We start from the raw sequence: 14,698 nt of genomic DNA on the forward strand, positions 1-14,698 counted from the left end.
ACACCTGGGGGTCCCCCAGGGACTTGGGGGTCCCTGGAGCTCCGGGGGTCCATGGGACAGATCCAAGTTGATGACATGAGTGTAGACATACTGTGTACAAGGCGGACAAATAGGTACCGGCCCCGGCTCTCCCGGTCGCTCCTAGCCCGAGTTACGGCATTTTATGTGCGCTGCAGTGGCAGGGGGTCCTCCACTGGGGGCGCCACCACTTTTGCATCCGTTCTGGAGCACCAGGAGTCGGTGGTCCCCGGGAATTCCCCGTGAGCAGCCCCGTTGGGGTGGTCATTTGGTCATTTTTGCACATTTGGTCATTTTTTACACCTGGGGGTCCCCCAGGGACGTCCGGGGGTCCTTGGAGGTTGTAGTTTGGCAGGCAAGGAGTGTGTGTGCAAAATCTGGCATGGATCGGGGCAACGGTTGCGGAGATATGAGCAGGGCAAAAGTGTGACGTGTGATGAGTGACGTGACGGACAGACTGACGGACGGACTGACAGCCTGTGGAGGTTTGGATAGTATAGAAGTAACTGCGACCTACGGTCGCAATGAGAGTGTAAAAGTAACCTGCTAACCAGCCATGGACCCCCTTGGAAACCCCTCAGGGACCCCCAGAGGTCCCCGAACCACACTTTGAGAACCAGCCATGGACCCCCTTGGAAATCCGTCATGGACCTCCAGAGGTCCCCGAACCACACTTTGGGAACCAGCCATGGCTGTACGTGTACCAGGCTGTTGTGAACCAGCCATAGAAACCCTGGGGGTCCCCAAACCACACTTTGGGAACCAGCCATGGACCCCCTTGTAAACCCCTCATGGACCCCCTGCCTGCCTGCATGTTGATCCTATTACTTGGATGTTAGACTAGCCTACAGCTTTTATTTTGAAGTTGTGTACCATGTGACTTGACACGTGGTCACGTGACATTCATGATGACGATTTGTTTCCTGGACTTGAAAATTGAATAATGGGCCTATTTTTTGTTTGTCGGTTCCAAATCAAATAATGCCAAAATATGAATCACACATTCAAAAAATTGAGCAAATTTTAAGCATTTTCCTGATTTTTTTGTGGGCTAGAAAATTGGAAAAATTGGCCCATTTTTTGATTGTTGTAATGGGGTAAGAAATTAAGAATTACCTTTTTCAAGATGTTTTTCCTTTGTCGGTTCCAAATCAAATAATGACAAATACGAATCACACATTTAAAAAATTGAAGCATTTTCCAGATTTTTTTGCAAGCTAGAAAATTGGAAAAATTGGTAAATTTTGTGATATTCGTAATGTGGTAAAAAATTCAAAAATACCTTTTTTAAAGATGTTTTTCCTTTGTCGGTTCCAAATCAAATAATGACAAAGCCGAATCACACATTTTAAAAATTGAAGCATTTTCCTGATTTTTTTGCAAGCTAGAAAATTTGAAAAATTGGTCCATTTTTTGATATTCGTAATGTGGTAAAAAAATGAAAAATACCTTTTTTAAAGATGTTTTTCCTTTGTCGGTTCCAAATCAAATAATGACAAATATGAATCACACATTTAAAAAATTTAAGCATTTTCCTGATTTTTTTGCAAGCTAGAAAATTGGAAAAATGAACCAATATTTGATTTTATGGGGAGCTAGAAAATTAGAAAATTGAGAGAAAAATGATTTTTTAAAATTTAATTCCTATTGAAAATCTAACGATACTTTAGTACCCTGACCTACAAGCTCATATATTTTCCACTATTTTTCTTATTAAATGTTAGAATACGTGATTAACATTACAGCAGACAGTAAATCAATATTTATTTAGCATCTATTATGACTACATCAATGATCATTCAGCAGATGGAGAACCCGCGGTGTCATGGACATTCTCCCAGGATCTAATATAAAACAGCGTCGTGATCAGATCAGCGGGAGCCCATCCCTCGGAACTCCGGAAGCGAGCCTTGAGATGGAGAAGGAGGCCGCTACATCCGCGCGATCATATCACGCAGACCAATGGCCTTCGTCGAGGCACCGGCAGACACGGCATTCCCTCTCATGCGTAAGGGAACGGGGCGGGCTCGGGGAAAGCTCGGTCACGCTGCGTGGGTGGAGAGAGTGTAGTAAAGAGGCTGCTGCAGCAGACAGTATTTAATCAGACCGCAGCAGAGGCACCGCACTGACTGACGAGAACACTTCAGCACCACTGCTACTGGACAGCGGCAGCCAGAGTTTAATATAAGCAGGCATTTCATAGTGGCATAGTTTAAACAAAAAGGCATTTCAGCACCACATCCACTGGACAGCGATACAATAGTTTCAGCACCACAGTCACTGGACAGCGACACAATAGTTTCAGCACCACAATCACTGGACAGCGACACTCGAGTTTATTAGGCAGCCATGGTTCTTATCTGGACGCAATTTGGAATGAAGCACAAAAATGTCAACGTCAAGTGCAAAGTACGAGCACATGTTATGCACAGGGATGACAGCTCGGGCTCTTCGTCGGGGGTAAGTTTAATTTATTATATCACAGATTGACAAGGATAGGCCTAGATACTGCATCATTCTGTTAACCAGAGCTTAATGCATGCATGACATTCTGAATTCTGGATTGTACTAGTCCGATTAAGCTGCAGGCTAATGAGGAATGAAGATTGTATTGCAGTTGTTGAAATATATGTCGTTTAAACTGGTTGTCATAGTTTGCATTTGCGATCATGTAGGCTACTGTAAATCCATTGAATGCACGAGTGTGTGTGCATGTTCCTTAAAATCAGAGCAGTGTGTGAGAGCCGACTAGGACACCGTCTGTTGCTGTGGGTTCATTCAAATGCAGGCTGTTCATGTGCAAACTGCAACCAATCGCTGCAGAGATCTCTGTTGTTAGGGAGGTCTTTACCTGGCTTCACTTGCCTCACACACACATACACACACACGCACACGCACACGCACGCACGCACTCACACAAACACACACACACACACACACACACACACACACACACACACACACACACACACACACACACACACACACACACACACACACACACACACACACACACACACAATATATAGATCACTGGTTCTCAACACTGGTTCTCAACATTTCACTTTACCTGGCTTCACTTGCCTCACACACACATACACACACACGCACACGCGCGCGCACACACACACACACACACACACACACACACACACACACACACACACACACACACACACACACACACACACACACACACACACACACACACACACACACACACACACACACACACACACATAATATATAGATCACTGGTTCTCAACATGGAATGGACTTGAGGAGGTCTCTTATGATATTTGGGGACTCTGAGAATGTACAAATTGAACCAAATTGATCCATACAAATGGAACCAAATGGGCCCTTCTGTGTTCCATTTGTACACTCTCAAATCATGCAGTGGATTGTACAGTGTAGATTGGAGTAGCCTACCAGATAAAAATCATATAAAACGGGGCATTCATGGCCTAGCCCTAATGCGTATAAAATTGGGCGTCTTTGAAATGAAAAAGGTTGAAAATTACTGTTCTAGAGGAATAACACAGATGAGATGCATTGTGCAAACAGATCATGTTTCTCAGTACCATTGGCCTCCTTGCTTCATGTCTATATGAGCAAGACACTGAACAAACAGATTGGTGCCTTAACATGGTTGCTTCTGTCATCAGTGTGTGTGAATGGGTGAATGTAATAAACGTTGTAAAGCGCCTTGAATATGGTACCATACACAAGGCAGATTTACACATACAGGCTTTTCAGTGGTTCTGTTACTATACAATATGATAGCCTCTTACCTGCATATGGTACTTGGAACTTCCCTAGACAATCAATGGTGACAACACAGTTAAATTCACATCCAGGAATGTGTTGTGCATTGACATAGTCATAGCAGTGTTCCTTTCTATCTATCTCACTCTCATACTGTAGGTCAACTGTTGTTTTAACATTAGATTATGCTAACATTCTAAGACTATGCATTCCACATTCCTTGCTTTTAGGCAAGAAACATATCATCGTATCTCCAAGTTTCAAATGTGTACATTTTTCCGCAAAGTAAAGCACTGCTTCATCGGCCGTCACACAAAAGTAGTGAAAACAGCTGCTCTACAAGCACACAACGCCTCGCGGTGTGAGGCGTTGTTTGCTTGTAGATCGGCTGTTTTCACTAGTTTAGATCATTTAAAAAAATGAAAAATAGGCCTACAAAACAAACGTGTTTTGGACATACAAGGTTTCCAGCCAACAACGACGATATATTAGTTTTTGGAAGAGAGAGAAAAACTAATCAGATCGTGGTCCATTCTCTTTGAGCAAGGTGTCAGGTGATATATCTGCTTTGTAATGATCTAACGTCTCTGATGTCTCGGTTTGTCCTCAGGAGAGCAGCAAGTCGGAGCCAGACGTGCCTTGTCTACCGATCAAATCCACGGGGAAGGATTTCTACAAAGTCCTGGGCGTCTCCTCGGACTCCAACGAAGACGAGATCAAGAAGGCTTACAGGAAGATGGCTCTGAAGTTTCACCCGGACAAGAACAGCGACGCCGACGCAGAGGACAGGTTCAAGGAGATCGCAGAAGCCTATGAGATCCTGACCGACCCCAAGAAGAGGAGCATATACGACCAGTTTGGAGAGGAAGGTGAGCCGGAGGCCATTTATGCAATTCATGCTTTTGTGATAGATTATTCATGTTGTTGTCACGGCTAACGAGAAGTGGGGGAATAGATATGTTCACTGACTCGAGCAGTAATTCATTCTCTTGTAATATCAGGCAATATGTGCAATGTAGGCATGAGTCCCACGGCTGATCAATTATTTAAGACTGCAGTGGAAGTGCTTCCCTCAAAACGTCATTTTCATTTTATACATTGTCGTACAATAGCAGAGAGTGGAGAATGATGAAAGATAAATGATCTACAGTTTCATAATGTGTGTCGTGAATGATGTAGCGCCATTGTGAGCTTGCAGACCTGCAATTCCTCCAGAATTAAATACCATACCAATTCACCAAATATAAAGTTGCTCTGTACAAATGGCCACCCTTGTGTTCTTTCCATCTCACCAGGACTTAAAAGCGGCGGTGGGATGTCCATGGCCGGCCACGCCAACACAAACCGCAGCTATTTCCACGGCGACGCCCACGCCACCTTCTCCACTTTCTTCCACGGCTCCGATCACTTTGACATTTTCTTTGGACCCGACTTTGACGCCGCCGAGGACAACCTCTTCAACCCCTTCAACCGCTTCATGTTCAGAAACGTGGGCGGCGGGGTTCACGCCACGCAGCACGACCTGCAGAAGGGCCGGCGGCACCTGCAGGCCGTGGTGGTGCACGACCTCCTGGTGACGCTGGAGGACGTGTTGCACGGCTGCACCAAGCACATGAAGATCACGCGCCGGCGGCTCAACGCCGACGGCCGCAGCCTGAGGTCCGAGGACAAGGTGCTCAACGTGGTGGTGAAGAAGGGCTGGAAGGCCGGGACCAGGATCACCTTCCCCAGGGAAGGAGACGAGACCCCCAACAACGCCCCGGCTGACGTTACCTTCATCCTCAGGGACAAGAAGCACCCCCAGTACAGGAGAGACGGTTCCAACATCATCTACACAGCCAAGATCACCCTCAAAGAGGTGGGTTTGTGATATAGTTCATATAAGATTACGTAAAAATTACTGGTCTAATCTATATGGGAGACATATTATGCAATAGATGGAGCCACTTGAACCCACTGAAACCCACTCATTTATGTAATTTCTATGCTACACAATTACATTAAATAACTGGTCTATAGTCCAAGCAATATGGGAGACATATTATGCAATAGATAAGCCACTTAAACACACTCGTTTTATGTAATTTCAAGCTGTATAGTCAAAGTAACAATGGAGACATATTATGCAATAGATGAAGCCACTTCTCAAACCCACTCAGTGAAGGATCAAATATCCTATTATCACAGTAATTTATGTAACACTACAATCCTTCATCATTCATGCTATTTTGTATACCAAATATAGTCAGTTTAATCAGAGCCCAAGTTTAAAAGACTGTAGACTGCAGCATGCAGCATTCCGCAGTGATAATATCCCTGGCAGATTTAGAGAGGATAATGGATTTAATTCTTCACTGAAGATAGCACACAATTGTTATTCTCTGAGCCTCTGAGACTCTCTCTCAGCCCTCATCCCTTCTCCCCACTGCTTGGAAGGGGCTGATAGACCCCTGCTAACACAGCAGCAGCAGCAGGCTGCCAGTTCTACCTCATCAGCTCCTGCAGAGTGAGAGAGAGAGCAGAACCTAAATTTAGCCTCAGTGCTGCTGACCACCCCCACAAATATCTCTCTTCTCTCTCTCTCTCTCTCTCTCTCTCTCTCACTCTCTCTCTCTCCTACTACACTACAGACTCCTCCATTTCTAGAAGGCAGGCTTGCATACGGGGAGCCTTTTTTTCTGAATCCTTTGTTTATTGCTCTCTACACTGTGCTTACGCCCCCACTTCCAGCTAGTATATAGAACAAGGACTGTGGCATATATGTAACACTGGTGAATTGCATAACTGGGGAAATCGTACATTTGGAGAAGCAGCCTGCTCCACATTTGTCTCTGTTGCTGTTACGTAACACGCCACTTTAGAAAGCCATCAGCTCCGTTTGATTCAGTTCAGTGCAATCTTATTATAGTACCAAAGTACGACAAGTTGTCTCAAGACACCTTGCGTACATGTATAGAGCAGAGGCCCAACATTTCCCCCCCCCCTGAACAAGCATTAGGCGATGTTGTCGTAGAACAACTCCCCTTTAACAGGAAGAAACCTCCAGCAGAACCAGGCATTTAGTTGATGTTCTTGTGTATAATTAATTACAGACACTACAGGACCACTCAGAATACATTACAAAACCTCAGTCTTGAGCAGGGGTGTCGCACCAAAATCTGGGCCCTGGGTACAAGGATTCACTGCGGGCCCCCCATGAATGTTCTTCAAATGCGTTCCCATTTAGACTGGGATCGCATTATTACGCCTTATTTTATGCTTTAACTATTGAAAAATAGCAGATATGCAAGCTCACAGTGTGGCACCAAGTGCTTGTAGATCTGCTATTTTGGAAAAATCATGAACATTTCTGCAAGTCTGACCCAATTCTATAAATGTCTTCTAAATCCTTAAAAGGTTTTTTGAAAAACCTGTTTCTATGTCAGTGGTGCTCAAACCTTTTCATGTGAAGGACCCCCAAAATGAAATGTATTTGGCCACAGACCCCCAACATTTGAGTTACAAATGTTCGCTTAAAAAATACATATATTCAAAGATTTGCACACATTCTCACGACTTTTCAAAAATAGCAGATCTACAAGCTAACTTACTCCCACTCCCCCCCCCTTGTAACGCCCCTGGTCTTGAGAACTGACATGTTATGTTCCTCCCTTCCTCTCTTTCTTTTCCCCAGGCTCTGTGTGGCTGCACAGTGAACGTCCCCACGCTGGGAAACCGGACGATGCCGCTGCCGTGCAGCGACGTCATCAAGCCCGGTGCCGTCCGGCGCCTGCAGGGCGAGGGCCTGCCCCTTCCCAAGAGCCCCGCCAAGCGCGGCGACCTGATGGTGGAGTTCCAGGTGCTCTTCCCTGACCGGATCCCACCCCAGTCCCGCGAGATCATCAAGCACAGTCTGGCCAAGTGCTAAACCACCTGCCTCACGACCAGATCTACACCACAGCTGCTGCACCGTGAACTCTGACGTATACTTAGTTGCCTTCACTGCGCGGGGGGGGGAGGGAAGGATGGGGATAGGGATAGAGGGAGAGCGTAATCATGGACTAGAGCAGTGGTTCTCAACCTGTTCAGGCCACGACCCCCAAAATAATCATATTTTAACTGGGGACACGGTTCTATTGTGAAAATAGCCCATCTACATGCTCACAACGCCTCGCAACTAGATCGACTATTTTCACAATTTATGCCTCTAATTTGGCCAATGTTTAATTTGTCATTTTAGAGGCATTAAAAAGTCCTTAGATTGTCACTTTGGAAATGTGCATAAACCCTCTAGTCTATACCCTTAAACTGTATGTTGCTTTGTTTACTGTTGAAAGAGAAAACAATGGTGCACGTTAAGTTGATCATCTGGGGACCCCCCAAAATAATTTGAACCCCCCCCCCCCATGTGGGTCCCGACCCACAGGTTGAGAACCACTGGACTAGAGAGAGAATGTTAGAGAAAGAAAGAGAGAGGGAGGGAGGGGTAGAGAGAGAGAGAGTGATACAATATACACCCACGCAATAACCCGGCAACCACTGGGTACCTAAGTATAAATCAGGCATGAGTGTACTTACTGTACGATGTTGCACAGCCTTGCCAAAGGTGCTAAAAATTCACAACGAATCACAACCTCGCATTGTGTTTTTGTACAAGGGCAAGCCTCACTGGAGGCAGCCGACGACATGGAGACTTGAGCAACAAGAGATGATTTGCTACTGTTGTATGCACTTTAGGCATGATGCTCAATAACTATACCACACAGTAGTGTGTTCGGAACTGACAAATGGTATCTGATAGGGATGGGACCATATGAACATTTCATATCACGATTATTGTGACAAAATAAATCACGATTTACGATATTATCGCGATAATCAAAATTGATTATCCGGGGGGCGGAACATTTGCAACGCGACGCATTGTGAGCTTGTAGATCGGCTATTTTTTGTCAAAGACATTTGATAGAGAGTGAAAAAAAGATTGTATCAAGTACGTATAATTATTATAAGTACCTTTTACCAATTATAGAGGGTTTAAGTGGTACCGGATATGCAGCTCGGCAAATAAAAGGTGAATTGATCCCAGTGCATGACGGAGGATGATATCACGATAAATTAAATCTCCGCGATACGATTATCGTGAGTGTTTTTTATCACGATAAACGATAATATCGCTTAACGTCCCATCCCTAGTATCTGAAGGCTTTCTTTTGAATAAAAGGGTTAGATGTACTGTTAACTTTTGCAAACTCATGTTACGTCAGTTTGCACTTGGAGTTTATACGGTATATATAGACTCAGAAATGCAAATGTTATGATAACGTGACAAAATAATGATTCTCAAAGTTATATGGTGTTCATATGACTTGATCTTTTACATTGATTTATTACAATAGCAAAACTGTACTTGTGTACTTAAGATGTACTTGCGTACAGAAAATAGAAACATTGTCTCTAAGAGAGATTCATCTGTCAAATATTCTATTGAATCATTTGTATATATTCTGCAATAAACCAGCTGTTGATATATTATGAATTGATATGGATATAGCAGTAGCATGAACAATAGGAAAAAAAAAACATACTGTATATGAACTTGCTTATGTTGCCAAATATAATTCAGTTTTAAGATATTGTTGTTGGAGAGGTATAACAAAAAGCTTCAATAAACTTTTCTTATTTAAGAATATTTTTTTGTATTTATTGAATATGGAAATTGAGGTGAGAGGAGTGATGGCTTGTAACCATAGCAACAGGTCCCCTCTGTGTGTGTGTGTGTGTGTGTGTGTGTGTGTGTGTGTGTGTGTGTGTGTGTGTGTGTGTGTGTGTCTCTCTCTGTGTGTGTGTGTGTGTGTGTGTGTGTGTGTGTGTGTGTGTGTGTGTGTGTGTGTGTGTGTGTGTGTGTGTGTGTGTGTGTGTGTGTGTGTGTGAGAATGAACTCAGATTTCAGCTGAAGATAATAATAACAACAAAACTTCAACAGTATCCATACCCTATAGCTGTAAAAAGAATGTGTATATTCTATTTCAGACAAAACACTTGTGTATACAGTATTATACCGTGTGTGTATTATACACTGTGGTGCTCCTGGAAGGACATCCAACATCATGGTCCCCCAAAAATGTGAAGCTTCACATTTTTGGGCCTAGATATACGGCCTACATCTTGCCTAGATATGGGCATACGGCCTACATCTTGCCTAGATATGGGCATATGGCCTACATCTTGGCAGGGTGGGAGTCCGGAGGGGGGGTTACTGTACTTTGTATTTTTGTTGTAGTTTCTGTTGTTATATAGTTGTATATACCATTTATTTTTGCAACGTGTTTTTATGAGATTTTTTTTTATTTTCTCTGCATAGTACTGTGTTTTATCTATCTGCCATTGAATGTTATATGAGTTAAATAAGTCTAGTGCTTATACTTTTCATCGACCTTGGCTTGTACCAGTGAACTGTACTGTCATGAAACTGTAACTTTTTCTAGGCAAACTTCTAATAAATTCTTTAATCAATCAATCAATCAATCAATCAATCAATCAATGTTGCCTTTTAATGAGAATCACATTGATGTTGCTTTGTGTGAAATGTACAATACAAAAATTCAATGTACAGTACATTTATTATTCCATACATTTATTGAAATATATTGAGTCTTCTTCTCAATTAACGGTCAGTACCTGATATGTTTTATACCAGTGCTCACCACCGTTGTAGGGGAGGAAAAATGCATCATGCCTTCTATCGACTTTACCAAGTCCATACGTGTTTTTCCCCACAAAGCCAGAGGATCCTCCAGAACATGGCGCGACGGCATCTTGAGGCACTGAACCATAGGAATCGTCCTTCCACTCCAGGAACTCCAGGTCCCTGTTGGTCAGGATCTGGAACTCAAAGCCCATGTGCTCGCTGCCTCCATAAGCGTAGCGGCAGGCCAAACGACCCGGCAGGTCTTTGTTGAAGAACCCAGGTACGCATCCGCTTGCACAGACATAGTCAGTGCGAGACATGTAGTCGTTGTAAATGGACACAGCACCGTTGGGAATGGAACCGGTCCAAGTCACCCACTCCAGAGTGGAGGCCAGCCCCAACAGGGCTAAGAACACCAACGCTGACAGCTTCATCTGGGGACAGGCAGAGTGAGGAAATCAGTCTTCATTATACTATTATTTTAGTTAACCAGAAAGCCAATGTTAGGAAGTTGATTTTAAATAATGCCAAATGGTAAATGATAAAAATCGATCTGTCACTGTGGTCTGCACAGCTAGGCAATATTGAATTTGCCACTAGGATGCCATGATATGATGCCATCACATAGATTTGATTTTAATCGCACTTAGTTTTTGCACCACAGAGCCTTCAGTTTCGGGCATACCAATCATAGGAATGCACCAACCAAGAAGAGACAACAAACACAAAGGGAGAAGTAGCCGATCAGAGCGCTTTGCTTGGCCCAGTGGATGCGAAATTTAGATTTAAAAAACTCACTCGTACAACAAAATGTGTTTTACAAAAAAAAAAAAAAAAAAAAAAGCTTCTCAGGTCAAATATCGATGTGCGATTAAAATGCGATTAATTAATCACAGAGCCTGTAATTAATTCGATTAAAAATTTTAATCGCATCGCAGCCCTAATATATATATATATATATATATATATATATATATATATATATATATATATATATACTCATACTGTGTATATATATATATATATATATATATATATATATGTGAAATATTTCATATTGCAACATAATATTTGATCATAAACCAATGTAAGGATTTATATTTCTATCTCTGTCAGTTAAATGTGTAAATAAGGAATTACAGAGAAAAGTAACAATACTGACTCATACTGGATATTGACTTCTGACTTCCATAAATATCGAACACTTTTAAGTCATATTATACAATTCCATTATCATTATACACTCTCTCTCATGGGCCTTATACTCACAATACTCACAACCCTCAGAGCTAAGAATACATTGTACAGGCAGTGCACTCACCGTGAATCAACTGTCTCCCAGTGAGTCTTCTTCTTGTCACCAGCAGGTTTATATAGTGTGGTCAAAAAAAGGTCTCACAGCATTCCAGACTGACTTCCAATGGCAAATAAGGAGCAGTGATGAGCAGTGAGACTGAGCACAGTGACACACACAGTGAATTGATACAATTATATACCCACAAGACATGGAGGTAGGGCTTTACCTCAGACCAATCAAAGGCCATGATACCTTATTCTAAAAAGGAAGGTGTCTCTCCCACTGAAGCCCAAATGCCATTTACCAATGTGGCTGCCTGTTCTAACTTCTAACTTTTCAATTTTGAATATTTGTAACCATCAAAGCACACAATCAGTCATACATGTTCAAACATTATTTTACTAACTACAGTATAAAACATCTTAAAGTGAATTTAAAAATCCAAATGATCCTTAACTGGTTAAACCAGAGCTTTCCCCAAAATGAATAGACTTTCACGTGCTAATGAGTCTGGAGAGAAAAGTTGCATGTCTTGCGTGGGGTAAAATCCCCTGTCTTTTCCAAATGTACTGTAGTAGGCTACCAAATTAAACTACACTAAACACAACCTAACATAATACAAGCATAAATGTGTACAATAAAAAATACATCATAATACAAATAACATCAATGAAAATAAACCTTAAGTGAACCAATCATCTTCCCAGATACTAACGTTTCTAAATTACATTGCAAAGGTGAGGGATTTTCCTAGTGAAATCCAAATTATCATCTTACTTTACTCTGAGTCTGAGTCATTCTAAGTACTTTAAAGAGACTTTGTAAGAATAACTCAGAATATCAGTATATAAGAATATAATATTTATTGCAGACTTATGGGAGGTTTTAAGGGGTTCTGGGATTAACATAAAGTGAGAACTGTGCCCCGGGTCGACACCCAGGGAACAAAAGCCACTTCCATTCCAGGGTGCCAGTCATATGTCTACAGCAAACAAACGATCAATACCTGAATCTACAGGAGGTTACTTTCATAAAAAAAGACAAAAGACTCAAGGTGTGAGTAGAAAACAATTGCTTAACTGAAAAACAGAGCTTCCTGTTCTTTTAATCTCTTCAACTAGGTGGGGGCACATACTGTGACTCCTGAGAACATCTTCAGCTGAAATCTGAGTTCATTCATGCTCACACTCACTCACTCAATTCAATTCAATTCAATTCAAAGGGCTTTATTGGCATGAGAAAACATATATGTTTACATTGCCAAAGCAGAAGCGTATACAATACAATACAATACAATACAATACAATACAATACAATACAATACAATCAGAACAAAATATGTACAGGTGAAAACAGTTTTCATGCATCAATGTTACGTGCAGGCAGAGCAGGGATATATATGTCATAGTATATTAGAGAAACAGCACATTCGAGACGCGGAGCACTCGTGGTGCGGCACGGGGCGGAGCAAGCGGTCGCCACAACAACGTACTCCAGGCGGTGCGCCGCTCTATTGTCCACGACACTGCGAGCGGCTACCGAAGCCCCCCTGTATCCACGAAGCCCAAACGAGTTACGAGGCCCCCCTGGGTCCACGAAGCCCCAAGCGGCGCGAAGGCCAGCGGACCTTGGTCCTGCTCTTCGCCCCCGAGCGCCGCAGGCGCGAGTGGCCGCGAAGAGCGGGCCAGGGCCGCGCGGCCGGCGGAGCGCCGCGCGAGTTACGAAGCCGTGGTGAATGCAATCGTTATATTTATGCCCAGGCCGTAAGGCCTGGGCAAGCGCACGTTAAACGCCCTGTCCAAGTGACTACAATGGAGCTAATGGCTAGGCTAGGCTAGGCTAGGCTAGGCTAGGCTAGTAAATAAAGAGTAAACACTTCCGGTCTGCGGCGAGTTCAAAGCGTGACGTAACTCTCTTATATACACTCTGGTGAATGGCAGAGCAGTGGCTGACGTCGCCATCTGGTGGTGATTAGTGTGTGGTGAACGTCAAAACGAGTGCTCCTTGACAACTTTTACTGGTTTCTTGAACATACTGTAACATATACATTGGTTTTTAAGGTGGTTGGGTTCCATTTGATATCCTTCTCCTATCACAGCAGCTCACGAATCTTGCTGCTGTGTTTGTACATTGTTTTACTTCACCCAGCAGGTATGGGAGTCACTCACGCGCGCGCGCGCGCGCACACACACACACACACACACACACACACACACACACACACACACACACACACACACACACACACACACACACACACACACACACACACACACACACACACACACACACACACACACACACACACACACACACACACACACACACACACAGGTTTTGGGGACCTGTTACCATGGTTACAAAGTCATCATTCTTCTCACCTCATTTTCCACATACAGTAATAGGCAGGACACGTCAAAGTATTCAAAATTGTATTGAAGCTTTTTGTTATACCTCTCCAACTGCAATATCTTAAAACTGAATAATATTTGGCAACATAAGCAAGTTCATATACAGTATGTTTTTTCCCCAATTCATAATATATCAACAGCTGGTTTATTGCAGAATATATACAAACATTTCAAACGATTCAATAGAATATTTGACAGATGAATCTTATAGAGACAAGTGTTTCTATTTTCTGTACGCAAGTACATCTTAAGTACACAAGTGAGTACATTTTTGCAATTGAAATAAATCAATGTAAAAGATCAAGTCATATGAACACCATATAACTTTGAGAGTCATTATTTTTGTCACGTTATCACCAGTAAGACTCCCTAATCGGGAGATAAGCGACCGTTGGTCGCTTATCTCCACAAATAGGCCAAAAGTTTGTTTTACCAATTATTACACTCTATGTGAACATTTACATCAACAAATCCCAAGTACTATGCAGAACGACCCATTTCAAGTTTTTAATGTACAACAATATTTAGAAAATA

At 42.7% G+C, this 14,698-nt stretch overlaps 1 protein-coding gene across 1 annotated transcript; it reads left to right on the forward strand.

Moving 5' to 3' along the window:
* Positions 1-2,367: 2,367 nt before the first annotated feature.
* Positions 2,368-7,693, forward strand: LOC308299363 (dnaJ homolog subfamily B member 5; the record flags this gene model as incomplete). Its single annotated transcript, XM_080743139.1, has 4 exons — positions 2,368-2,478; positions 4,397-4,655; positions 5,082-5,644; positions 7,460-7,693. 4 exons carry the CDS (start codon positions 2,368-2,370, stop codon positions 7,691-7,693), a joined length of 1,167 nt encoding a protein of 388 aa, XP_080599265.1.
* Between the last annotated feature and the right edge of the window lie 7,005 nt (positions 7,694-14,698).

Source organism: Nannobrachium achirus (assembly GCF_963921795.1).
Source record: "Nannobrachium achirus genome assembly, chromosome: 15".
Lineage (NCBI taxonomy): Eukaryota > Metazoa > Chordata > Actinopteri > Myctophiformes > Myctophidae > Nannobrachium > Nannobrachium achirus.